Consider the following 27,332-nt stretch of genomic DNA (forward strand, 5'->3'; position numbering starts at 1 on the left):
GAGCTTAGAATATAAAGTGCACAGAACAGCCAAATTACAGAGCACAGGCATAAGGCTATGCTGAGCACAGTGTGATACTGGCCCATACACAAGCCCCCATATGCCTACTGGGGACTTCTTGGCCCAATTCCACACTCCCACAGTAACTATCCCTCATGATGCTGCCCTAACCACATTCTGAATATTCCCAAGAGAATAATGGGGCAGAATGCTAAAGAACACTGCAGGTGCAAAACTGTACAGGAAGGTTCTACATTCCCTCCAGTAGGAAGTGAAACCCATTCTTTGCGTTCAGGAAGTTAAAAGGAAGGCTAACAGCTAGGTTTCCAAACCATCTGAAGATTAATTCTTCTGTCAAACTACTTACATGAAGGAGGCAAGTTTAAATTTCAGCTAACCTGAAAGTCAACACTCATGAAGCTAAGCAGACTTTAAGAACCTTAAATCTGGGGAAATAAAATGCACCACATTTTGAAAGGGGTAAGAAAAGTGAAAACCAACCCTGTCCGTTTCTTGTTTGCCTTGTGTGTCAGTGTCATAACTCTGAAGATCCAGCAGCACCAATCCATGGGGATAAATCCTCAAATTGGCAAAGCTACAAAACAAAGTGTAGTTTTACTGTTAAAAACTGTTATCAGGGCACTTCAAAAAGAAAAGATGCAGTCCCAATCAAGACTAAAAGGTAGTTCTTTTTTTCCTTCAGTGTCAAAGTTAATTCTCTAGCCTTCTTTTCAGTTCCTACTCAGAGGTGAAAAGTGGGACATGGTCACCTGTAGAAGATTTAGAGGGAAGGGCCAAATACTAAGCCTTAAATTTTACTTCTTGGGCCTGAAATTGATCTAAGTCTATGACTGATTCATATTACCTAACTCTATAAATTGATTCAGTCTATGAATCTGACTTTGTGCATGTGTATGTGGAGGGAAGGATTGGCCAGGAGTCCTAGGTCACCTCCCAAACACTGAAATTACAAGCACATGCCACCCTGCTTTTGTACATGGGTTCTCAGGGGGAAACAGATCCTCACAAGGCAAACACTTAACCACCTGGGCTATCTCATCCCCTGTAAGCATGTGATTTTTAGTTCAGTTTTTGGTTTTCCTGAGCATGAGGCCTGTCCTGGAGTATAGATGTTATACCAACTGTGATCCCATTGAAAGAAACCCTGTTTCCTTCTACCAGCAGGTATTAATTAAAATTAGCTTCTTGTCTAGCTAGGGTTAACACTTTGTGCCCACTTACCCTTCTCCAGTGCTAGAGTTTTGTCTGGCTAGAACTGCCTCTGGCACTTGATTTTTACAAAGGGTCCCCAGGAGATTCTGTCAGATTTAATTAACCAGGAGAAAAGGAAGATTGGGAAGGGCAAACTGGGCTCTCCCAACTAACCTACAATGTTCAATGCTAGCTGGAAGGCTAAGAATGGTGTAACTTTTGAAAGAATTTACATACAAGAAGGAAGAATGTGTGACGCAGCCATTAGGAGTATTTTAATCTAAACACTACTTTCTACCTGGTAATTCAGACACAGGCCTTTAATTCCAGCATTTGGGAGGCAGGGACAGGTGGAGCTCTGTGAGTTCGAGGTCACCCTGGTCTACAGAAAGAGTTCCAGGACAGCCACGGCTGTTACACAGAGAAAACCGTCTCAAAAAAAAAACCAAAATAATAACAACAACTTACTTTCCACATTGGCCTCCTTTTTTAGAACTGGCCTCAGAGACTCACCTAAAGGTATTATTTAGTCCTGAAACATATTTCCCCCATCCTCCCACACATTCTTTCATTTTGCTTTCAGAAACAATTTCTGAACAGTTCTTGTCACTCAAAAGATCCCTTCTGAAGAAAGAATAATTCTAAGGGCTTTGTATACAAATGGAATTGTGACTGGAAAGATATAAAGAACACTGTTTGCTCTTCCAAAGGACCTGGGTTCAATTCTCAGCACCCACAAGGCAACTCAAAATCATATGGCCTCAGGCATTACATGCAAATGATATAAAGACATACATGTATGTAAAATATCCAAACGCAGAAAAATAATTTTATTTATTTATTTATTTATTATTTATTTATTTATTTATGATTGATTGATTTTGGAGACAGGGTTTCCCTGTGTAACAGTTCTAGCTATCCTGAAACTAGCTCTTGTAAACTTTTTTTTTGGGGGGGGGTCGAGAGGGTTTCCCTGTGTAACAGTTCTAGCTGTCCTGGAACTAGCTCTTGTAGACCAGGCTGGTCTCGAACTCACAGGGATTCATCTGTCTCTGCCTCCCGAGTGCTGGGATTAAAGGCGTGCACCACCACAGCCCAGCCCTAACTTTTTAAATAAAAAACAGATAGGTAAAGCTTTGTTACAGAGACTTGGGAGATGGCTAAGACTGGAAATTTTTCACCTTTGGGTGAAGGAACCCATCAGGCAGCAGTGTTCAACATCCTCTGATCAAAAACAACAACAACAAAAACCATCAAAAATAGAGTGAGGGTACATGACAAAGAGAGACTGAGTATAGGCCTACATGAGACATTGGGCTGGAGGAGAGCTGAAGGCCCTCTGTTTTTGGAAGCCTCTTAGGTAACTGAAGCAGAGCGAAGTAGAGAGCTGAGGAAGACTGGTGGTTCTACTGAATTTAGGGCACTCTAAAGGAAGAAGTCATCACTTTAGATATACCTGAGGCAACTGCTAAGCACATACATGAAGACTGGCCACATAGGCAGAATATGAGTCTGGGCTTGGCTTACCTTTGAGAAGCATCCCCTACCCCCCTACCCTCTAACCCGTTAGTCCTCTCTTATGATTTCTTGTAACCTTCCATTTCCAACCTCTAGGATCTCTTCCTCCTTTCTCATGATACCCTTTCTAGTTTCATGACTGACAAACATAGACACATACACATGCAATTTTAAATGTAGTTTCCATGAGATAAAACACAGGATATTTACCTTCCTGAGCCAGACTTGTTTCCATCCTGTGTTTTACTATGGTCTTTAGTTAAAAATAATCTCTTTTAACAATGCTCTAGCCGGCAGCTGCAGCAACAATGCAAACAGGGCCTTGTTGTAAATGCAACAGGGGAGGAGGGGACTCTGACCCAGAACCACTGGAGCAGAAAGTCTGAAAGTGTGGGGGGGGGGGGATCCAGAAATCTGTTTTAACCAACTCTACATCATTGCCTGCCAAATATCACACTGTTTCTGTTGCCAGGTGTCTTGTTTTGGTCCTAGTCACATAGAAGAATCACTAGGGCTTTAAAGAAATACAGAGGTCCAGGTCCAGTGGCCTTCTGCTCTGGGGAAAATGCCTGGGCAGGAAAAGGTTGTAAAAGAACCAAATTTTAGCCCCCTCTAAAATTGTCAAATGACAAAAAAATAAGTTTGGATATCATCCCCTAGCCCCAACTTTGTTTCCATCTAAAGCCCATGAGGTCACCTTACCTGCCGTTTTTGTTCGTGTAGGTTGCTAAATAGCCATGGTCCTGCCAGGTGTGCACTGACTCTGTCATCCCCTGCTCCTGAAAAATGGACTGAAGGCCTTTCAGAATGGCCTCTCCATCAGCTGGAAGACAGGAAATAAGGGGAGGTGATTAGGAAAAAGGTATCCAGAAGAAAAGCTAAAGGCTGAAGTGGGAGTTCAGTAGTAGAGTACTAGCCCAGTGTGGTTAGGGCCCTAGGTTCCATCCCCAGCACCACAAACATTCAAATGAAATAAACTAAATAAATTAATTAAATAAGTAAAATCAAACTGAAATAAAAATAAGAATTAAAGTAATTAAATAAAAAGTAAGAAAAGCTAAAGTGACACGATCTGAAGACTTACAGAAAATCTAAACATTCTCCGCCCTGTATGGAAAGGCTACAAACAACACCCAGCTATCCAGTAAGAACACAAGGAATGACCACAAATACCAAAGACACAGGGAAATAACCATTCAATGAAAGTAAAGATTTCAAAAGAATGAGGTTCCATTTTCGGCTAAATATATTAATGGGAACACATAGTCCTAGCAAGGGGATGCATACCAATTATTGATGAGCTTCATCAACAATAGGAATTTTTGTTTTATTTTCTGGATGTTTACAAAAGGAAACTGTTGCTGATATAAACAAAAAAATAGAAATTAAAAAATGACATCCAGTAACAAACTCGTAACCAGCAAAAACTGAACAATCCCAACAGAAGAAACTACTGGGTTGTGAGTATTTCCTCTCTCCATCCTGCCCCACTTCACAACTCGCCCCTCAAAGTAGAGCTTGGCACCATGAACTAACTGGCTGGACATGCATGGTGGCTCTGGAGGCTAAGACAGCAGAATTTGCCAAGAGTTCAATACCAGCCTGGCTACAGTGTGAGTTCCAGGTCAGTCTTGGCTACAGAGTGAGGCCCTGTCTCAACAAAACGAAAGAAAACAAATCAGCATTCATTAACTTCCAACAGGCTCATTTGGCAAAGTCAGAATCTCCAACAACATGGCAATACTTGAAAGAGCAAAATTCAGTTTATCCTGCAATTAGATCTGCAAAGCAGCCATTCCCTGAAAAAGGTAAATGAAGAACCAATGTAGACTGGCTCCTCATGGGGGAAAAAAAGGAGAACAAACAGGCCTTTCCTAGGGAATGTCTTTTGCAGATGTAATTGAATTACATATCACCAGATAAAGGCATCTAGACCGCCTAAGTGGGTTTTAAACCCAATAAGTGTCCTTTTAAGAGAGAGAAGACACAGGGAAAATGAAGGGCAAGTGACTTGATAGCCAAACTGAAGGAGCTTAAGTCACCTCCAAAACAAAGCCTCAAAACAGACAGAAAGGAAGGACACAAAATCATGCCATACACCCATTCCAACAAAAGCAGCTGGGAATACAAGCAGCAGCCCAATGAATCACTGAATTCACTTCCTAGCAAAACCATACCTTTGGCAAACCCATTTGTCAGAAAATAGTCCAGCTTGCTTTGCTCTTCTGTAATTGGTTTTAGGAAATTAAAACATAAAGTCTGAACTGTATCTCCAGAACTACAGCATTTAAGACAACCCATCTTCCCTAAAATGTATTTCTGGGGGCTAGAGCGATGATTCCATCTGTGTAAAATACTGGCTGTTCTTCTAGAGGATCTGAGTTTAACTCGCAGTACCAACATGGTGGCTCAAAACCATGTAACTCCATTCCAGTCGGGATCCCACACCCTTCTGGCCTCTCTAAGCACTGCATGCACCACAGTGCAGACACGTTGTGCTGGCACAATGTCAACTTATGTCAATTGTACACACAAACCTGAGTTATCTGAAAAGGGGGGGGAACCTTAATTGAGAAAATGCCTCCGTAAGATTAAGCTATAAGGGGGCTGGAGAGATTGTTTAGTAATTAAGTTGCTCTTCCTGAGGACCTGGGTTCAATTCTCAGCTTCCACGTGGCGGCTCACAACTGTCTCTAACTCTAGTTCTAGGGAATCCAGCACCCTCACAGGTACATATGCAAGCAAAGCATCAATGCACATAAAGTACAAATAAATTATTAAAATTTTTAAAAGATTCGCCTGTAAGGCATTTTCTTAATTAGTAACTGATGGGGGAAGGCCCAGCCCACTGTAGGTGGGGCCATCCCTGGGATGGAGGTCCTGTGTTCTATTAGAATGTAGGCTGAGCAAGCCATAAGAAAGCCAGTATGCAACAACCTTCCATGGCCTCTACATCAGCTCCAGCCTCCAAGTTCCTGTCCTACTAGAATTCCTATCTTGGCCTCCTTTGATGGACTAGGATGTGGCAACAGAAGCTGAATAAACCCTTTCCTTTCCTCCACAAGCTGCTTTTAGGGCATGGTGTTTTGTCTAGCAATAGAAACCCTAACTAAGACAAACATGCAGGCAAAACACCCATACACATAGAAAAATAAAAGGGGGGAACATTTGATTTGCAAACTTGATCACATGAACTAAACCTGTTGAGGTTCCATTTACTTGGCATCATAACCTGTTGGATCAGTACACTGTGCAGGTGACTGAGCCGAACACAGTGCAGGAAGGAAAAGAAAACCCTGACCAACAGAAGCTACCCTAAATGTGGAAATCACTATGTCATTATACAGCCTTCCTTGGCTAGACAGATGTTCTCTGTTTTGAGAGTGTATAAAACAAATAATCACTCTTGGTAAATGGCCTCAAGGCTGTGTTCTTGTTGGCATGTTACAAAACAAAACAAATGAAGGGGGGAAATCCAGCATTATCCTGGATGTGATGGACCAGGAACTGGAACCTGGTCTGGCGAGCTAGTATAAACTCAGTTACCTGGGCCAAGGAAATGGGATGCTTCAGATGTCGTGCAAAGTTCTTGATTTCTGGCCAGCATGGTAGCCATCCCTTTTTCTCACTGGTACAACTAACGAAAAGGCATCATATGGACTAAAAGCACCCCTCTGGCCAGGCTAAAGATAAAAACCAAAGGGTTAAAAAAAGAAATCCAATTTGAAGTGTTACTTGTTTCCACACTATGGGCATTACACCCCTCCACCATAATTTAGTAAAACCAGGCATGTCTGAATAAATGTGTTTGTGGAAGGCTAATTATTTACTTACTCACCTGCCCAGAGTGTTTTGTGGATCCTGGATCCTGTGGGTGTCTTGAGTGGGCCAGCCTTGCCAGGAAGGTGTCTGTAGGACATTGGGGTCATTTTATTTGCTTTACTACCCACTTCACATCCATTTTTTTCCTGATCTGGGGCCTCTCTTGTTATCCCTGCTGTATTCAGGCCCTAAAGACTCTGGAGGGGAGAATGGGGATAAATAGTCCCCTTTTACAAGTCAGGGTTTAATGGGAAACTGAAAGCCAGAGCTCTGAGCTCTGGTGGTGGCTTACTTATCTTGATCTTAGGTGCTCAATAGATGTTTGTGCAGGTAAATGAAATTCATTTTCAATTGGCTAAATTCACAATCATTATTATTTCATCTCTACATAGTTTAGAAACCATCTAGATCAGTAGTGTTGAATCCTAAGTGCACATTATAATCACCTGGAGAATGATTAAAAATTCCAGTGCCATCTGCTTGACCAATTAAATAAAAACCTGAGTGTGGGACCCAGAAACCAATATTTTTAAAAACTCCCTGAAAATTTCCAATGTGTGGTTATCTAAACCATCCTGTGCAAAAGAAAGTGCTGAGGGCATAGCCCTTACCATGTACAGTCCTGAGTTCTATGCCCAGGACTAAGAAATGGGAACCCTCCACCCATACTAAATTTCATACTAAATACACTCAAGTTCAAAAAGCTACAGAACATACTCAGGGTGTGTATATGATAAAAATATATTATTTGCATCTGAAATTCTCAAGCAACAAAAATAAGGCCTAGCCAGGCATAGTGGTGCATGCCTTTAATCCCAGGGAAGCAGAGGCTGATAGATCTCTGGAAGTTTGAGGCTAGTCAGAGCTGTTGAAACTGTCTCAGATAGATTAGATAGATAGATGACAGACAGACAAACAGATAGTTTCTTCAAGATAAAGTCTAAACTCCACTAATTAAAGTCATTAGTATTCCATGAAATGCTCCAGAAAATGCTTTGCAATACTAAAAACCTAACCTTCATGCATGTCTGGTACACAACATGTAACTTGACCCAAAAAACTGGGTTTGCTTTATCAGCATTCCTCAATATTCAAATTGGGGGTGAGAGTAACAATTTGTGAAGGACCAACTAACTTGTCCCTTTCAGGATGTTAAAAACTCCAGTCATCTATCAAATATCAAGGATGCATGGCCCTTGACAAAAAAAAAAGTGCCCAAGTTCAGAAAACGGGAGAAAGAGTAGTAATACTTTTGAGAACTACTAGATACCCTATACATGGTGAAATGAGAGTGAGACCGGAGGATACCCAAATTTGACAAAACAAGGTTGGACAGCAGCATCATAAACGCCCTCAGATCAGGAGAAAATGTTAAGAAGATCTGAAGGCTAAGAGATGAATGTACTTTAAAGTAGACATAATAATCTAAAGTAGGCCAGTAAACTGCTGTTTGGAAGTTCTGAGAAAATCTATTACAATGGCCAAGAAAGTTGAGGTATAAACATAACCTTTGAATTAGTACTAATAATCTTCCAAAAGGCTCCAAACACAGTGACCTCTCCCAGGGTAAACACATGTTCTTTTTCTAATGAACAACACAATGTTCCCATTTCTAGGATGCTACCTGCTTTGTTTATTTGACAACAACTTATGATGATGTGGCCCATATATATATATATATATATATATATATATATATATATATACCACCAATAGCAAAAACAAAAGAAAGGACAATAGGAATGGAAGAAAGAAAAGGAACTGAGACCTAAATGTCAGGGTGGAGAGAGAGTTCAGTCGATAAAGTGTCTGCTATACAAAAATGGGGGCTTTAGTTCAATCCCCAGAACCCATGTTTAAAAATTAAAGCCAGGCATGGTGGAACACACTTATAGTCCCAGTGTTGTGGAGTTAAAGGTACAGCTAGGCAGATCCATGGGGCTCACTAGCCAACTTGCCTAACCTGAGCCTCAGGTCAGTGAGAGAGTCTGTCCCAAAAAGTAAGATGGAAAGAACCTGAGGAATGACATACAAGGTTGGCCTCTAGCCTTCACATGCTTGCACCCCCCCCCTCTTTCACACACACACACACACACACACACACACACACACACACACACACACACACACACGCGCGCGCGCGAGCTAACTGTCCTAACTCATCTCTCCTACCAGGACTCTCTTTGAGAAACTCCTCCTCTGACCACCCCCCACCCGCTCCAGATGGCTGATGGCCAAACCTGTCTGTGCTGCTGGACTCCACCTGTTAGGCAGCTGTTCACACAGTTCCAATCTGAAATCACAATCCGGCTCATGGTGTCTCTTCTTCTAAGTATATAGGATGAGGCTCTGTAATCTCAAACTCTAAAATTCACTTATTCTATGAAATAATAGCAAATTCAGACTGTATATAAGTTGTATCTGAAACAAAGAAGTAGCTATAGAAATATACATAAATGTTGTATTTAAACTTATATCCCATCACCAAACCTATAAATATAAATATTCAAAAATTAACTAAAAAACATTTAATGTACAATCTAAAACACTTCTGGACTCAAGTATTTCTGGTGAGTGAAACTTTACCCGTACCACTGGCCACTTAAGATGTACCTAAAATAGTATCCTCCTACCAACCTTTTCCTACAAACCCCCAACACAGTCTCTGCTCCACCCAAATTCCCTGGCTGGGACACATCTCACTTGGAGACCTAACTTCCTCAACCCGCTGCATGTGCTGCCATAGGGTAAGCAACAGGTTAGCTGGAATGACCTTAGGAGCCCAAGGAGACATACTGACTAAAAACCCAAGATGCTGATAAAGACAGGAAACTTGTCGTGCCTTCAGTCCAGGTCCTTCTTCACTTTTAGGGAACAAAATACACCTTATCAAGCCCAGTACAGTAGAGGATGCCCTAGGGAATTTGGCAAATTCTAACACTTGGGACTTTGATGTGTGGCTTTACATTTTTCAAATTCAAAAACTACTCTTAGGAAAACTATGACCGGGACACACTGAATGTCTTGAGAAATTTCTAAAGTTGTAAAACTCCAGCTGTGTCTTATGAACAGATGCCGTCTTTCATACAGAGGCATGGGACTCCACAGCCAACTCAGCTGCTCATCCCATGGGCAGTCTTAAATCTCCTCTATAAGAGGAAGGAATTGGAACAATTTTTTTCTCTGCACTGTTTTTGGCTTTCACATTCACACAGCATCTGGCTTCTGAAATGGGAGGGTGTTGAATTTCTATTCTGGCCAAGCATATTTTTAATTGTAAAGCCTGGGAATTCCACACCTCATCATTAATCCCCCACCAAAGCTACTCTCCCACAGTAGGGCTTAAGCTATTTAAACTCCATGGGATGTTTAAACAGTCTCATCATCACAGGCTAAAAGTGTTGAGCTAGGAGACAGAAGGCCACTGCCACTCCTACAGCAGCTGCAAACTAAGCAACTGCAACTTGGTCTTTCCAAAGCTCTGAAGCTTTTACATGGAGAGACACTCTGCAGCCGCCTGAAGGGGAACTACCAACACACCAAAGTTCTTTCTCCTAAACCCCAGACTCACTTTAGTGCGCATTCAGAGCTAAAGAACTTAGGCTTAAGCCATGTAGTTTCCTTTCACACATAAACTAACTTTGGGTTTTTTTTTATAGACCTATAATCAATCCCAAAAGAGGAAGCAAGGAACACCAGAATACAATCCACTTTGAAGTCTCTTAGACAGCCTCCTTAAAAATCCATTTGAGGAGGTGGTGGTGGTAGTAGTAGTAGCAGGAGCAGCAATGATGAGCACCCAACTGCAGGCATTGATTCAAACTTGTAACTGTACACTAAAATGCCTTCTATGTGAATTATGGCAATCCAAAAAGAAATGCGTATTCAGGAATTACCAACCACTGGCATGATTCCTTTTGTAAAAGACTATAAAGCACCACTCACAGGCTTATTCTCACCCAAGTATTCCCTAAAGTTTCCAGAAATTTGCTGGTTATTTTGTTTGGTTTGGTTGGGCAGTGTCTGTTGGGGGGTGGGGGGGAGAGGTATGATGTTTTGTTTTTTTCTTTTATCTTTTCTTTTCTTTTCTTTTTTGAGAGGATGCAACACGAATAATAAAAACCCAGAGACATGGGGTTCAACCTGAAGATGAGAAAAGCAAAAAAGATCAGAAAAGTAAAGAAGGTCAGAAAAGCAAAGCAGCCAGCCACTACAGAGTTCCTACCTCTACCAAGACCGGGTGAGCCTATTCTCAGTGTGACTGCAGACTGAGACCCTGAGTTCCTGTTTCCTCCTGTCTTATATTCCTCTCTAGTGCTGGGATTAAAGGTGTGCACCTCTACTGCCCAGCCTCTATGGCGGAGTAGTATGGCTGCTGGATTAAAGGTGTGTGCCACCACTGCCTGGTCTGTATGGCTGACTGACTAGTGTGGCTAGCTTTGCACTCTGATCTTCAGGCAAGCTTTATTTATTAAAACACAAATAAAATATTACTATAAAGGGAAGTGTTTAAATTTTTATTTATTTATGTGCATTTGTAGTCTTTTGTGTAAATGTATGCATAAAATACATGCAGGTGCTGAGGAGACCAGAAGACCGAATCAGATGCCCTGGAGCCAGAGTTGCACCAGTTGCAGGCCACCCATCCAACATGAGCACTGGAAACTCGCTGAATCAGAGTGCCTTGGAAAGGCAGCAAGAGCAGCAAGGGTTGAGCCATCTCTCCAGTGCCTTGTTTTTTGTTTTGTTTTGTGACAGTCTGACTATGTTGTTCAGGCTAAGCCCAAACTCCTGGACTCAAGCGATTCTCCTGCCTCAGCCTCCTTAGTAGATGAGACTATAGGCATGCACCACTCTGTGTGTGTGTGTGTGTGTGTGTGTGTGTGTGTGTGTGTGTGTAACAAGTGTGTATGTGTGCATACATTTTAAAAGCCTTCACAGTAAGGAAGTCTAAATTACAGAACACACAATTCTATCTCTATAATGTGATCATAAATGCTAACTCTGAAAGATAGCTGTTGCCAGAACATGGGAGGAATCGATGATAAATTAATCAGAAGTGGGGCTGGAGAAATGGCTCAGGGGTTAAGAGCACTGGCTGTTTTTCTAGAGGACCCGGGTTCAATTCCCAGCACCCACATCACAGCTAAAAACTGTCTTTAACTCCAGTTTCTGGGGATCTGATACCTCTGATACCTTCACACCAATTCACATAAAATAAAGTTAAATAAATTACTTTTAAAAAAAAGTCAGAAGGAACTAGGCTAACAACTAGGGAATAACAAGGTTTCTTTCCAAAGCAATGAAAATATTCTAAGACTGACTATGGTGATAGTCACAGAACTCTGTAGATATTATATTGAAAACTATCATACAGTCAGAGAATCATATATCAAGTTGCATATGGAGTTTCAAAACCTGGTCCCAGCAATTCTAACAGGCTATGCTTGACCTGCAAGATCTTACTGTTCTAGTAATCTAGGGTAACTGTGGGCTTAGATAAATGGCTCTTCTCAGCCTTAAAGGGGAATGAGATAGACATACTTTAGTACCTACTACATTAGGTAGACATACTTCTTAGTGATCACCAAGCTTTAGCAGAATCAAGCAGGAGTCTGACCTAAAGTAAAAAAGACAGGACACAAATGAAGACAGATGCCGGCTTTCATCTTTTTCTTAGTTATCTTGTGGGCCCAAGTAAAGACTCAATACCTTTAAGAAAATGCAGGTTCTGGGCTAAAAGCACAAGTTCTTCCAGAGGACCTAGGTTCAGTTCCCAACACCCACATCAAGCAACTCACTACTGATTATATAAGTCCAGCTCCAAAGGATTCCTATGCCTCCTTCTGACCTCTTCAGGCACCCAAACACAGTTACGTACGCATACGCATAAATAAAATTTAAAAGCTTTTAGAAATACAATTAGTGGTGTCTGTTACAATGTGGATCATAACTTAATAAAGAGGTCAGAATAAACTCAAAGAAATGAGCTGAGCCTTCCTATTCCTGTTTACTCAGAGATAACCAAGGAAAGACAAAGTCCCTCCAACACAAGTCTCTGCTAGGCTCAGGCACAGCTGCAAGACAGCAGGTAAAAGGACCACAGGGTAGGTAGGGAGTCTTTCCATCTGCTCTCATCATCCAACAGGAAATGTCTAAACAGCACTCTTTTAAGTTCTGGGGACGGTATGTGGGGACCACAGGGCTGTTCCTGTGCAACTGTCCTGCTGCCGGAGCTCCTACTGCTCTTCAGTTGCAGAAGAGAAGTATGGTCTGCAAAATGCAGACCAGGACAACGATGAGGCCAGCAATTTTCAGTCAGGCTTGCTCTAGACCACGGTTTCTGATGTTCATAAAGAGCAACCTGACCAAGAAACATTAACTTCAGGAAGAAATAAGAAAAAAAGGCCAACTGAAGTTAGATTAACAGCCATGTAGCACCAACACAGAAATAACAGCCAGACTCCTTGTACGCAAACACACATTAAGGCAAGCCAGATGGAAATGTTTATGAAGTACTAGCCACAATGACTATTTCTTAGAATTTACAACATACCAAGTTATAACATAATGGAAATGTGCTGCTAATTTCCCTGCACTGCCATCCCATTTCCACTGCAACAGAAAAGAGTTAAAGGGACAGACATTTCTAAGGACACAATGGGGCCAGTAATAGCCTCCCATAACATACCTACCCTAGATGGTGGGCAGATGCAGTTGTTTCACTTTAAAAATCAGTCAAATCAACCTGTGCTCTATAAGCCTGGTAAGTGGAAGAGGAGCTTAAAAAAATGTAATTTGGCATACAATTCTGAGCCTTCTTTGGTTTGGAAACAAAAATGCCAATAAGAAACTATATCCCCTCTTTCCTTCTAAGACCATTTTCTTCACAAAACTAGGAGTCTAGAGAGGGAGACAAGCCCAGGTCTAGCTTCACCCTCACAGCCTATGTTCACCTGGAGAGCAAACTCTAATCTTCCTTCTAATTTAACCTACGGGAGAATGCAATCAAGGTAGAGAAATAAAGCACAGTAGACTGGAATATGGCTCAGTGACTAAAGGTGCTTGCTGCCAAGTCACATGAACCTAGAAGCCACAGTGGAGGAAAACTAACTCCTCCCGGCTGTCCTCTGACCTCCATACGCACACTGTGGCTCAGGCACTATGGTACAATGCCTTGGGACAGGAACCATGGCGCCAGTGCACATGCATGTACACATACACACAAACTAAACTAAAAAATGTAAAATCGGTTTAATTTTTGTTTTTAAATCGTATTGAGATCATAATTATGCCATTTCCCTCTTTCTTCTCCCTAAGCCTTCCCATGAATACTTCTGCCCCATTGCTCTTTCAAATTCATGGCCTCTTATTTATTGTTCCATACAGACAGACACACACTCCTAAATAAATACAACATGCTTGGTCTGTATGAAGTTACTGGTATATAGATTTTCAGGGCTGATCATTTGGTATTGGATAACCAATACCAAACACTATTTCTCCTGCTCTCAGGATTCCTTAGTTGTGTATAGATAGGTCTTTGTCTAGAGTTAAGGCCTCTGAGCTTTTTTCCCCTTCACATAAGCACATCTATGCATGTCATCCTTAAAATTGTTTAAATTTTTACAAAGCACAGGGGGGCTGGAGAGATGGCTCAGTGGGTTAAGAGCCCCTGCTGCTGTTCCAGAAGTCTTGGAGTTTGGTTCCCAGCAACCATGTGGCAACTATAGCAGTCTGTAATTCCAGGTCCAGAGGATCCAGTGCCCTCGTCTGGTTTCCGGGAGCACTGCAAACATATGATGCACAGATATAAAATGAAGGCAAAACAATCATATGCATAAAGCAAAAGTAAATGAGTCTTAAAAAAAGCATAGGGATGGAGCCTTTGCTAAGGCCTGCCTTTTATTTGAGGGAAAGATAAATACTGTTAGTTGCTATGAGTTATTAGAGGTTCTCAATCTTTCTAATGCTGTGCCCTTTAATATAGTTTCTGTTGTGGTACATCCCAACAATAAAATTTTTTCATTGCTACTTCATAGCTGCAATTTTGCTACTGTTATGAGTCATAATGTAAATATTCACTATGCAATCCCTGTGAAAGGGTGATTCGACCACCAAAGGAGTTGCAACAGGTTGAGAACCACTAACGTAAGGAGTAAAAGACGTCTGCCGCCAAGCTTGACAAATTAAGTGGCATGCCCGGAGATCCCTCCTCTGACCTGTGACATTACACATGTTATGACACAAAATGCCAGCCCCACATAAAATAGAGAAATTAAATGGGTTTTGGAGTCTACCTGCTTCAGTCCTGGACCTACCACTTACTACCTGGTTTACCTTAGGAAAGCTGTTAAACTGTGTGCTTTGCTGATCTGGCTTGACTTCTTGGCTGGTTTACTGGCAGTGGTGAGAACAGACGGGCCTTGTTACCCTTAGAGAGGGAAGCTGCTCACTATTTGCTATTGTGTAAAGTAGACTTTGTAGATGCCCTTCAGGGAATTAAGGAAATTAGCCTCAGTTCTCTTTTTCTTTATCTTGAAGAGGTGTTAGATTTTATTAAATTACTTTTCCTATCCTAATTTAGTATAATGGTGTGAAGTTTTTCTTTGGCCTATAATATACTGGATAAGATTTCGTTACTGACATTTTTTTTAAACGATTGAAACATTCTTGAATACCCAGATGAAGCTACCACTTGGTCATTTATGTAATTATTTTTCTAAACTGTTGAATCCTATTTGCAAAGGATTTGTCCGCCAGCTTGCTATAGGCTTTGTGTCTATGTTCACAAGGGATTTTTTTTTGAACTGCAGCTGTCTGTTTTTGGACTATCTTTGTTGGGGGTTTTGGTATTCCAATATCGCTGACTTCATAAAATTGAAACCTCCTCTCCTCTGTCTTCTTCCGTTATGGCAAAACGAAGGTAATTTTTCTTTGAATGTTTGTTAGAATTATTTAGTTCTTTGGAGTCCTTTTTAAAATTACATTACTTATCTACATGTTGTGTGAGACAGAGTGCAAGCACCTGTGGAGATCAGAAGACAAGGTGTGGGAATTGTTTCTCTCCTTCTACCACCTGGATCCCAGGTATGGAACTTAGGTTGTCAGGCTTGGTGGTGAGAGTCTTCACCTGCTGAGGTATCTCATCTACCCTGTCTTTAGAGTTTACACAATTCAAATTAAGGTTTTTTGGTTTTGTTTTGTTTTTTTAGTTGTAAGGTTGTTAAGCTATTCCCCATTTCATATTGAATAAATTGTAGCATTCTGTGCTGTTGGAATTGGCCCATTTCTTTTGGAAGGTGTCAAGTTTGTTTCTGGGTCAGATTATTTGTAATATTCTCCTGGCCTTCTGGTGCCTATGGGGTCTGCAATGGTAGCCCATTTTGATGTTATTGTTTTTTTCCTAGTATTGGCATGACTTCTCTTTTTTCCTTTGCCAGACTTGCTGGTTTGTTATTTCCCTAATTTATTTTTTTTTAATGAGAGTTTTTCCTTGATGTTCTCCCAGTTTTTTTTTTTTCTTAAAGTGGGAACAAAGATTGGTGATTTGAAACTTTAAAATGGAAACTGTTCCCCCTAAACATTCTCTGTCATGGGATGGTTTTCACTAGTTGCCAATGTTATTTCCAAATACTCCATAAAGAACAGGCATCTTATAGATGATTGACAGTTTTCTCTAGCATTTAATTAATAAGTTGGTGACATAACTGCAGGAAATAGTGCTTGTGTTATTTGAGGCTTAACTTCTAAGAAGCCACTTCGAAAATTCGGATTGTCAAATTAGAGCTAAATGTCCTTGTTGATTAAGACTTTAGAACTAGAAAAGACCTTAGACCCAGGGGTCAGCAAATTAAAGTCCTTGAGCCAAATCCTGCTCAGCCGCCCTGGTCTAATCTGACCCTCCAGCTAAGCATTTTTAAAGAGTTGTAAATAACAGGTAAAGGCACTTTGAGAATCTGGGACTTGGAGCCTACAGCATCTGATTACTCTATGTGGACCTTTCCAGAAAGTTTTCCTATTCCTCTGCCTTTAGGTCACAGAAAGCCAGTGAGGTTGATTGCCCGCTTCTGAGTCATCTGGAAACATTTGGAAGTACAGGTTCCCAGGCCCTTCACATGGTCCTTTTCCCATCTGGAATTTGTCACAGCACATGGCTCTGTTCATGCTTAGATTGTTTGTCTTCTATCTCTTTACCATTCTACCATGGCATTTCTCTCGCCATCTAGGCGCTAAGTAAGCTACTCAGAGGTCCATTTTGAAGGACCTCACATAAATACGAAATTGCTGATAGTGCTGTGGAGGAGGCTTCTTTTTGTTGTTGTTTGTTTTGTTTCTTTCAAGACAGGGTTTCTCTGTGTAACGGCCCTGGCCGTCCTGGAACTAGCTCTTGTAGACCAGGCTGGCCTTGAACTCACTGCCTCTGCGTACAGGGATTAAAGGCCACCACTACCCAGCAAGGAAACTTGTTGAGGAATAGTTCCCAAAAACATGATTTTTGCCACCACAAAGTACATAATGTTTTAACTGTTTAATCTCTTTGAATACTATTTCAGTGCTGATTCACAGTTTGGCACATATGATGAGATAAAAATCTATGAAACACAGCAATATTAGGGACCTTACTTGTAAGGAATTCTGTCCACTTAGAGTTAGTGAGTAAAGAAAGGTCTTAAAGGATTTCTAGAAGTGGGAATCCCATTTTCTTCATCTTGTGCTACGGAACCCAGGACCTTTGTGCCTGCTATGGAAGTCCTATGACCCTGAGTTATGTCTCCAACTATTTGCAGGGGGTGGGGTGGGTGGGGTGCATTTTATTTTAAGACAAGGTTGATTACCTTGTCCTCCTAAGCTGAGATTATAGGCATGCACACCAGGCCTGGCCGATCCCACTTTTTATGTGCTCCCTTTCTAAATGAAGCTAAAGGAAATTATTACCACTCTCCTATCTCGGGGCCAGTCTGAGATGTGTCCCAATGCTCTGGAAAGTGGTGGCTGGGGACCTTTTATACCTCACAAAGATACCAATGTTGCCACTATAAAGGGTCAGATGTTTTCTTTTAATGTTCTTTTCTGCTTTGGTTCTCTTCACAGCTGTAGCCTGAGTTTACTCTTTTCCCCTTCTGAATGCATGCTGCTTAAGCTGATTTATCACAGGATGACTTGTGATGCTTGACTGAGTCCTTCCTAGGGGTGTCAGGTGGCTTCGTTATTCAGTGTCTAAGTCAGTGGTTCTCAACCTGTGGGTTACAACCTCTTTGAGGTCGCATGTCAGATACTCTGTATATCAGATATTTACATTATAACTTACAAAGCAGCAAAACTACAGTTATGAAGTAGCAATAAAAATATTATGATTGGGGTCACCACAACATGAGGAACTGTATTAAAGGGTCACAGCATTAGGAAGGTTGAGAACCACTGTTTTAGGAGTTCTAGGTCAGACTGGTCTATGTAGGGAGTTCCAGGGCAGCCAGGACCACAGAGAAGAGTTATATCAATAAAAGAAAGGAAGGAGGGAAGGAAGGAGGGAGGGAGGGAGGGAGGGAGGGAGGGAAGGAGGGAGGAAGGAAGGAAGGAAGGAAGGAAAGAAAGAAAGAAAGAAAGAAAGAAAGAAAGAAAGAAAAGAAAGACTCTATAAATGACTACTTCAGCAGTTTCTTTTTCTGCAGTCTCCTGAAGTCAGATTCTTTATTCAAAGAAAAACAAAGCATGTTGGGTTTTTTTGCATTTGTTTTGTATGTATGCCCACTTGTAGACGTCAAAGAACAACTTAAGGGAGTTGGTTTCAGGGATTGTACCAGCTGAGTCACCTTGTCAACCCAGTTTTTTTTTTTTTCAAATCTTACCAAATTTTTATACCTCATAGCAAAAGGACTTAAGCAGATGGAAAGTTCTTTCTTCTAACACCAAAGTCACCTGCTCCAAACTAGAAATATCTGCTATTTGCACAGGAAGGCCTAGGGTACCTCATTGCCAACACTTCCAAACAGAACGGAGGCACTTAGGCTTCAGTATGATACTCTGAGCTTTAACATTAAGCACCATTATAAAACATGCCACTTTATAAAATGTACTTTCCCAGAGAGTGATCCAAGGCTTTGGTCCTGAAAATAATCTTTTTTCAAAGTTATTTTTTCATTGAACTACATTTCAGAAACCTTCTACATTCAATTCTATGTTCTACGCCAACAAAAAAATCTGGAAGGCCCTTGGGCATGCATATCACTGATATGTACTCCTGGAAAAGAGAATTCAGTATTAAAGAAAGCAGCCACATAGACATTGCTCAGGATTCTTACTAAGTAAATTTCCATTCTAGGTTAAAAATAATCATGTCATACAAACACTGGCTACTTTAACCAATAACGTGGGACAGGGGCTTTAAATAAGACCTGGGTTCAAATCACAAGCCAACTTATTATTTCCACCTCTCTTTTGCCAGAACTTTCCAAATCTGAGTAAGCTAATTTGCACCTCTTTATACCTATCTATCTGAGCATCGTTATCGGCTGGCACAGTTTCAAAGTATTCATCCCTAAATATTGTAATTGGTGTTAAGTATTTTATATCTCATCTGACACTCTCCCAAGCATTTTATTGATTATCCCACCCAACAACACAATGTGTGTGATTTTGGTCTTATTAATGCCTTTATGGAGAAGGAATTAAGATGCATTTGTTAAACTATCCAGTTAAATCAGCTCAGGGAAGCAAGAAAAGCTATTGGTTCCTCCTAGCTCCTTTTAGTTTGGGGCTTAAAAACATCAATGCATTTGATTACTGGTATTGCTACTTCCTCAATGGTTTCTCCAAGAACACAGATGACACTACCAATTTAATGAAATCCAGGCTCATCACACCGTAGGGCAGCAGAACTGTTTTTCCTGAGGTCTGGAAAAGTGCCTAGTTGTTAAGAGTTTAAAAGAGCATTTGTGCATGGTTTACATACTTGGTTTGCAGATTCAATTGAGGAGGTTTCTTCACTTTTCAAAAGAACCAAGCTTGTAATTAAACTACCATGAAATGGTTGGTTGGAGCTGCAGGGCTCACCAGCAGGTTTGGGTTACAATTGTAGTGAAATGGTGGATTAAACAACTAGAATAATTATTGACTCTAAAAGTAAACTCACTAATAGCCATACTGGAGAAATTTTTAAATACATAACCATAAGACAATTTAATGTCTTGCTTTGCAGCCCAGTCTTGGCATGAACTTGTGATCATCCTACCTCAGTATCCACACTGTCTACAGATCACAGGTATATACTACCACACCCTTGCAAATGTCCAGTAGTTTAATAGATGAATCCTTAGCTACAAGGGTTAGTGGAGATAGGTTATGGAGTTGCAATTAAATTAAAGAGTGGCAACTCTAATCTTTAAGATACCAAATCCAAAACCGAAGAACACCAAGGATCAAAGCTATTAAAGGCCTCAGGGCTGTAGTCTCAACTCTTTAAAGGAGTTGCCAATTCAAATACAGCCAATTTAAGTGTATGCAGGAGAGATGAGAAGATTCCAAACTGGTAATTCCTCTAACAGAAAAACCAAACTGGCTTTCTTTTATCAAAACAAACAAAACAAATTGCCTACCAGTTATTCAACTGGAAACTCCTCTCTTTAATGGCTCACATAGGGCTTCAGTTGACTTGAAAAAGTACCTCTCCTCTATTGGGAGGGGAGGAGGCGGCTCTCAGCGCCTTGGTTATAATGTTTTCAACAGCCAGTGTCCCTCCCAAAGCATTTAAAACAAGAGAGAAGCATTCAGTGAAAGCTAGGAAAGACTACTTAATATAAATTACAAATTAATTTTACCATATGCTTCCTTCAGCAGCTTAAAGAAATTGAGATCATGTAGGAAGTACTCTATATAGAATACAAACACTATGGTTTATACATTTTTCATTATTTTTTGATTTTTATACAATAAATGTTGATCAAATTTTTTATGGCAGGCTCACAAAACAAATCTCCCAGCAATGGAAGATTATTTTGCCTGGAGTCATCTGGAAAATGATCAGTGCTACTAAGAATCTTCTACAAATCCAGAGGAAGAGAAGTTCATTAAAAAAGAAAGAAAATAAATAAAACTCACAACAAAGTAAACCAAACAGGCAAGCCAAAAGAAAGGCAGACTCTAACTGGGGCCCTCTTCCAAGCAGTCCATAAAACATTTCAAAGACAATTCACTTAAGGTAAAAAAAAAAAAAAAAAAAAAAAAAAAAACCCTAGCAAAGTAGAATCAATGTCTCCCTCCCAAGCTGTTCAATTCTGAGCCAACCCTCCAAGCAAAGCAAAAGACTGGGGGACAGGGGTTGTGCTAAGAGTTAAGAACTAGATAGGTCTAAAAGCTGCAGAGAAACCCTGTCTCAAAAAACCAAAAAAGAACTAGATAGGAATGGATCTTCTGGGCTGATAATGATTTTATGTTTTTCCACAAGGTACTGGGGACCCAGGAATATATTGAGAAAAGGGACCAAATGATCCAGCGCTTCTGCCAATGGAGACAAATGGTGAGTGAGGCCATGGCCAAGAACTAGAAGCAGAAGAGCAGTGAGTTGAGTGCAGTCTTCAAGTACACTCGGTAAGACTCTAGGACAGGCCTGAGGGGGTTCTTGGGATTAAGTATATCAAAGTAATCTGATAACATTGGGGGGGGGGGATTGTCTTTTGTTTGTTTTTATTCTCCTGTGTCTTTGGAGATACTGGTGGAGGCCAGAAGGCAGCAGATCCTCATAGAGTTGAAGGTACAGGCAATTCTGAGCTGTGACTCTGGTCCTCTGAAAAAGCAGTGAGAACTCTTAAGCAGACTTGAGGTTTTTGGCTTTTGTTAAGAGTCTAGTGCAGTGAACTTTCTATTTTTATCAGCATCAGAATTAACCGAAGACATTTATGATGCAAATTTAAGACACTCATATAAGTTCAACATAGGGTGGGATCACAGTTTTCATTCCTCACTTCCAGAATCCCAAGGCTCCAAGGCTAAAGCCAAAAGGCACAAGAAAATCCTTTGTGAAGGAGACAGTGTACTGAATGAACGGATGAAAGCTGGTGAATAAAAAAAAAAGGCTTAAATAGAATCAAAACTGGTTAAAGCTTTACAATTCATTTTAGCCTCTGAAGTCACACACAAAAAAGGATCCTTCCACCAGAAAATAGTTCACCAAGGGAAACTGGGAGAGCCACAGATTTCCACAGGCTGGGTAGGAGGTAATCCCTAGACCCTAACAACCAGCACCTTGGGGGAAGTGGTGCCTTCCATAACAATTTACATGCAAAACAGATAAGATCAAAGATCAAAGGTATTTTACTGATAGTTTATCATACTATTAATTGAAATGTCTAGCCATACTTAAGCCAGAATTCCCTACATGAGCACTACTGACATTTTGGGCTGTAGCAGGGCTTTGAAGGCACCTTTAACATATTTATCAGACTAGCTGTGAGTAGCATATGTACAGTCTCAGATTTTGGTTTTACTTGCTCTGTTTCGTTTGAGACAGGGTCTTATGTATCCAGGGCTGCCCTCAAACTCACTGTACAGTTTAGGATGGCTTCAACTTCCGATCTTCATGCTCCACCTAAATATTGGGATTACAGGCCTGTGGGAGTGATGAAAATAGGGCTTCATGTATGCTAGGTAAATGGACCTAAGTTTCCAACCCTATTTCTCCAGAACCGCCAAATTCCTCCTCACAGTGTGGACCATGATAAAACAGCCCAACTGAGTCACTACCTTAAATTAAGGGGTTTTGCAATTAGGAAAGCAACAAAGGCCTTGTAATCAAATAGGCTATATCACATAAAGGTTGAAAATCTCAGGGAGGATAGATGAGGCATCCTACTCATACCATCATTCAGTATGCAAGAGGATCTTGAGTTAAGGCCAGTTTGCAATGCACAAGCCACACCCCCATCTGGAAACCTCAATGGGCCTAATTTATTAATATTTAAAATGTGGACTAGAGCTGCCAAAGATTCACAAGCATGCGTCAAAGGCAAACCTGGTCCTAATAAAACTTACTCCAAGTAAAATAAAGTTGTGGGGCAATCCCAGTGCTCTCACTCCAGCCTACATTCTATTCTTGGCATCCAGAGAAGCCCAAGGGACCAGTAAATCCAACCCAAGGAGCCTGTGGATTTGAATGTGGCAAAATACACATCCGTATTTTTCACTAGTCGAAACTCTGCATCTTCTCCCCAACTACTCACTCCTATTCATTATCACCAATAAAAACTTTTTTTTTGGTTTTCCAAGACAGGGTTTCTCTGTGTAACCCTGGCTGTCCTGTAACTCACTCTGTAGACCAGGCTGGCCTTGAACTCATAGAGATCCACTTGCCTCTGCCTCCCTAGTGCTGGGATTAAAGACATGTGCCTAGTCCAAAATCATATTTTTAATTATATTTTTATGTCACATATTATAGCTAAAACTAGTAAATTTGTTCTGCAGTGGTCTGTAATTTTACATTTTTACCAGTCCTGTTGCTCATGTTGGGCCTGGCTGGTGATCACATCTTTAATCTCAGCACTCAGGAGGCAGAAGCAGGAAGATCTCTGTTGATTCAAGGCCAGCCTGGTCTACACAGCAAGTTCCCAAACAGCCAGGGCTACATAGGGAAAGCCTGTATCCAAAAACCAAAAAGAAAGAGGGGTGGGTGGGGAGAAGCATGTTACTTTGGGAAGTAATTCAATAAAGGAAAGGTGTGCACACAACTAACATTTACCCACCATCTACAATGTACCATTTGTATCATCTACAATGATCCACGACCTAGATCACTTCAGAAATCAGCCTCCTGGATATAGCCAGCCCAAGAAAAGACAAAAAGAACCATAGTTAACCTAAGTTTTCAGAGCTGACTAGCTGGCAAGATACTGCTCCAACAAGCACGGAGAGGATATAAGGCCTCGCTCAGCTCTACATAGCCAGCATCCTGATTAGGGGCTGGGACCAGAACAAAAAGAATTGTGTCCTCCACCAGTCCCAGGATGCCCAACTACACCACGGGACCAATTTATTCTTGTTAGCGTTGAGCTGAAAAAAGAGAATCTCATGTTTCCTGGAATCAACCGTCCGCAGAGTCCAACACTTTACTTACAGGATGACCCAAGATGAGCTTTGTTGGGCTAGAGAGATGGATCAGTGGTTAAAAGTACTGGCTGCTCTTCCAGAGAACCCAGGTTCAATTCCCAGCACCCACATGGCAGTTCACAACTGTCTGTAAGTCCAGTTCCAGGGAACCTGACACCCTCACTCAGACACACAGGCAGATGAGACACCAATGCACATAAAGTGAAAATACATCTTAAATAAATAAAACCAGCATTTGTTTTAGTGGAAACAATCTTCTGGGTGACTTCATCAGCCAGTGCGCTAAGGACTACCACCAGACTTAAGTGGTTGGTTGGGTTGAAGTTAGCTTCCATTGGTAACCAGGTTAGACTGAAACGGAAACAGTAACAGTGCAAAGTAGTTCAAGTTTAATTCCACTGAAATCACATCATAAAACTGCTCCCTTAGGAAGGATTACTGACAAATGGGAGGGGGGAGAACATGCACCCAAGCTCTACAACCATTTGACTCACCCTTGAGTCACATCCAATACTTACACGCCAGGAGTAATGCCTTTGACTCATTATCAACAATTAAATGTTGACCTCACACATGGATCTCTCACCAAGCACCCCTTTATTGAAAAGAAAAGGAATTTAAAAATCCTTACGATGTAGTCAAATCACCCCATTTTCCAAATGTGAATGTGGATGGCAAGGCCATGCCTTAGGCTTTATTTAGTGACGGATCATTTTAAGAATTCCAGATCTTACACACCTATAAACATACAGCTGAATATAGTTGGCTTCTTTTTTTTCTAAAAGGTTCATCACCGTATTATCAAAGCTTTCTTTGCGATCATGAGGTTTTTTTGAGGTGGACTCTCACTCTCCAGCCCAGGTTGGCCTTGAATTCTTGCTTCTCCACAGGGAGGAGACACCGCGTGCCCAATCCTTTCTTGTTTATTTGTTGTTTTGAGAAAGGATCTAACCAAACTGGAAGGGATTTAGAGACCTCAAGACACACCTGAGTGCAGGAATTAAAAGTCTGCCAATATGCCTGGCTCCAGTTTTCTCAGTTTTAATTCGGAACAAAGTGCAAGTTAAAACATTAACAGCTAATGCTTGACTTTCAGTCTTAAGCGCCTTTCACCGAGCTTTACACGCGTGCCCTCGCCCTTCATGCTCTACACTGAAACTAAGCGGAAGAAGGTTCAATCGTCTCTGGAAGGGCTAGAATTTTTCTGACCCCATGCTGAGCCCACTGTCCCTCCAGTCCCTGAAGGATTAAGAGAAGTGTTCCCCTGGGGATTACACGAGGGGACACATCCCCCAAATTCACCCCTTCCCAGTTGGGGGGGCCTTTGCTCCGCTCGCCAGGCTCTTCACTTTCCTCACCACCCAATTCCCGGGGTGCTAGAATTCCCATTAGCCAGTCAGCCCTGAAAGCGGCCAAGGTAACTAACTCTCAGGAAAGCCTTTGTGATCTTACATTCCCCTCCAGCCCCACCACCCAAGTACCATCTTAGCTATGGACGCTTTCCCAGTCGCCTCCCTTCCCGCCAGCCTCCCCTAAGAAAAGTGGCTAGTGAGCACTGCTACTTTTGTTTCAGCTCAGTTCTGACCACCCAAGCACAACGACCTACCTACCATGCCTATAGGTCACAGGCACACAGTAAAAGCCCTGTGCGGGGTGTTCTCTTCCTTCCTTTCCTCTTCCGCCCCTCCGGGAAAGATGAGGCTCAAAAACGTTAAGAGAGAAACCCAAATCGCCACCCACAGAACAAAACCAATTAGAAAAGGCAGACTGAAAGCCAGACTTTGCTCCAAATCCACAGATTTAATTTTTTTTTTGTCTTTAAATTATTGATCTTGTGCTCTCTGAGATATTTTAGGATTGAAGGAAAAAGTACCAAGTGAGCGCTCAGAAGTTCCTTAAGCAACAAAGTCGATGTTAAAAATCCGAACAGAAAGGCTGTTCCATTAATTGATGTTAAAAATCCGAACAGAAAGGCTGTTCCATTAATTGATGTTAAAAATCCGAACAGAAAGGCTTTTCCATTAATTGATGTTCAAAATCCGAACAGAAAGGCTGTTCCATTAATTGATGTTAAAAATCCCAACAGAAAGGCTGTTCCATTAATTGATGTTAAAAATCCCAACAGAAAGGCTGTTCCATTAATTGAGAAACCAGAGAAAAGGCAAGGTCTGAGCAGAACACTGCATGTGGGATGATCTGGGAAGTGCACATGCAAGTCGGCAGCAGTCGTTTAAAGGCCCCATCATTCCCGCCCCCTGCGCCCATGCTTGGTTCTCTCAAAGAAAAGAAGCCCGCAATGCATCCCTACCCTCCAAATTCCAGTCCGCGATAGATTCTCCCAGCCTTTTCTGGGAAGACCAGGCTCGAGTTTCTGAGCCTCGCAGATTAGAAGTGATGGTGGTGGCTATAATTCCCGCGCCCAAATCTCATCCTTCCCCCCCCCACCCCCAAGAATAATAATCGTTTCCTTTCTCTGTCCTCCGGGTCCCTTTTCGGAGGTTCGGTCTCCTACACAGTGGACTAAGAACCTTGCGTGCGCTAAGTGGCCCTGGTCCTTCTCCAGCCCTGGCTATCCTCGAGGGGAAACCCCCACCCCACCCCCAAGAGGGAAATTCAGCAGCCTGCCAGCACAGGAAAAGGTGGCGTGGGCAGCAGTCCCGCGCCGCGCACACCCCCGGCCCAGGCCTGCCTCGCGGGTCATGCCTCGAACCGGCCACAGCGCCCCGGCACCCGCCCCCACCGGGGATCCGCCGCGCCCCACAGCCTGAAAGGGATTTACCCTCCAGCGGGGCGTGGAGGGCAGCGAGCCCGCGTGGACCTACGATCCAGGCCCGGAAGGGCGGTGCGGCTGGCACACATCGCCGCAGCTCCCCCCCAGGCCCCGCAGTGCGGCCACCGGCGAGCGCGGAGAGGACCGAGCACCAAGCACGGCGGGGAGCGGAGGGGCGCGGCGCGGCCTCCGCCGATGCACGAGGGCCCGCAGCGGCGTGCTTAGCGCCGCAGCCGGGGGAGACGCAGGCGCCGCGCGGTCGCCCGCATTGTTCAGTCCGCCGCGCGCGCCCCGGAGCCTGGCCCTGGCCTCAGCCCCGCAGGCGCGGAGGGAACGATCGCGCGGCCGCCACCGCCGCTGCCGCCGCAGAGGCGCCGGTGCAGGTGGCGAGCGGCGCCCTCACCTTTGGCGCCGAGCGTGAAGTCGAGCGTGCTGTGCCTTGCTGCTGCCATAGTGCGGCGAGGCCCTGTGCCATGCCTGGGGAGGCGACCGCGGGAGACTGAGGGACCGCGCGGCGTGTCAAGCTGCGGGCCGGCGGGGAGTGCGCTGCGCCGGGGGAGGCCAGGAGTAGGAGGTGGGCGGGGCGGCGGGGAGCGACCCGGGGCGCAGAGGCGGGGCCGACCCGCCTCCTAGAGGAGGAAGCGAAGCAGGGACGCCTCCAGCCCCGAACTTGGAGAGCTGGGTGTGAGGCCTCGCTAATGGTGGAAACGCGGGCGCCGGCTCCCTGGCGTGCGTCACCAATGGCCGCGCCCTGCGCTAAAGCTCTGGCCAGGCTCTCCCGCCATTCGCCATCCGTTAGGAGGTCACCTCAGGTTTAAACGGCTCAGCGCGACTTCCGGGGGGCCTCCCTATACACTTCCCTATATGCCTACCCCTCCTCCCCAAGCCAAGGCCCCAGTTACTTCCTGACCAT

General features: G+C 42.7%; 1 protein-coding gene across 2 annotated transcripts in view; it reads right to left on the reverse strand.

The window, feature by feature from the left end:
• Sms (spermine synthase) overlaps positions 1 to 26,942 on the reverse strand; it is a 55,679-nt gene extending 28,737 nt beyond the window's left edge. Inside the window, exons 1-3 of one of the 2 annotated variants that reach the window (XM_038316879.1) lie at positions 26,823 to 26,942; positions 3,433 to 3,553; positions 502 to 595 (exon numbers count right to left, since the gene is read on the reverse strand). In XM_038316879.1, coding sequence (XP_038172807.1) covers positions 502 to 595; positions 3,433 to 3,553; positions 26,823 to 26,871 — 264 coding nt within the window. In that variant the 5' untranslated portion in view covers positions 26,872 to 26,942. Of the gene's footprint in view, positions 1 to 501; positions 596 to 3,432; positions 3,554 to 6,276; positions 6,354 to 26,822 lie in introns of those variants that run through there. The other variant, XM_038316877.1, reaches the window with a different exon arrangement.
• Between the last annotated feature and the right edge of the window lie 390 nt (positions 26,943 to 27,332).

The sequence above is a fragment of the Arvicola amphibius genome, chromosome X (genome assembly GCF_903992535.2).
Source record: "Arvicola amphibius chromosome X, mArvAmp1.2, whole genome shotgun sequence".
In the NCBI taxonomy this organism is placed as follows: Eukaryota; Metazoa; Chordata; class Mammalia; order Rodentia; family Cricetidae; genus Arvicola; species Arvicola amphibius.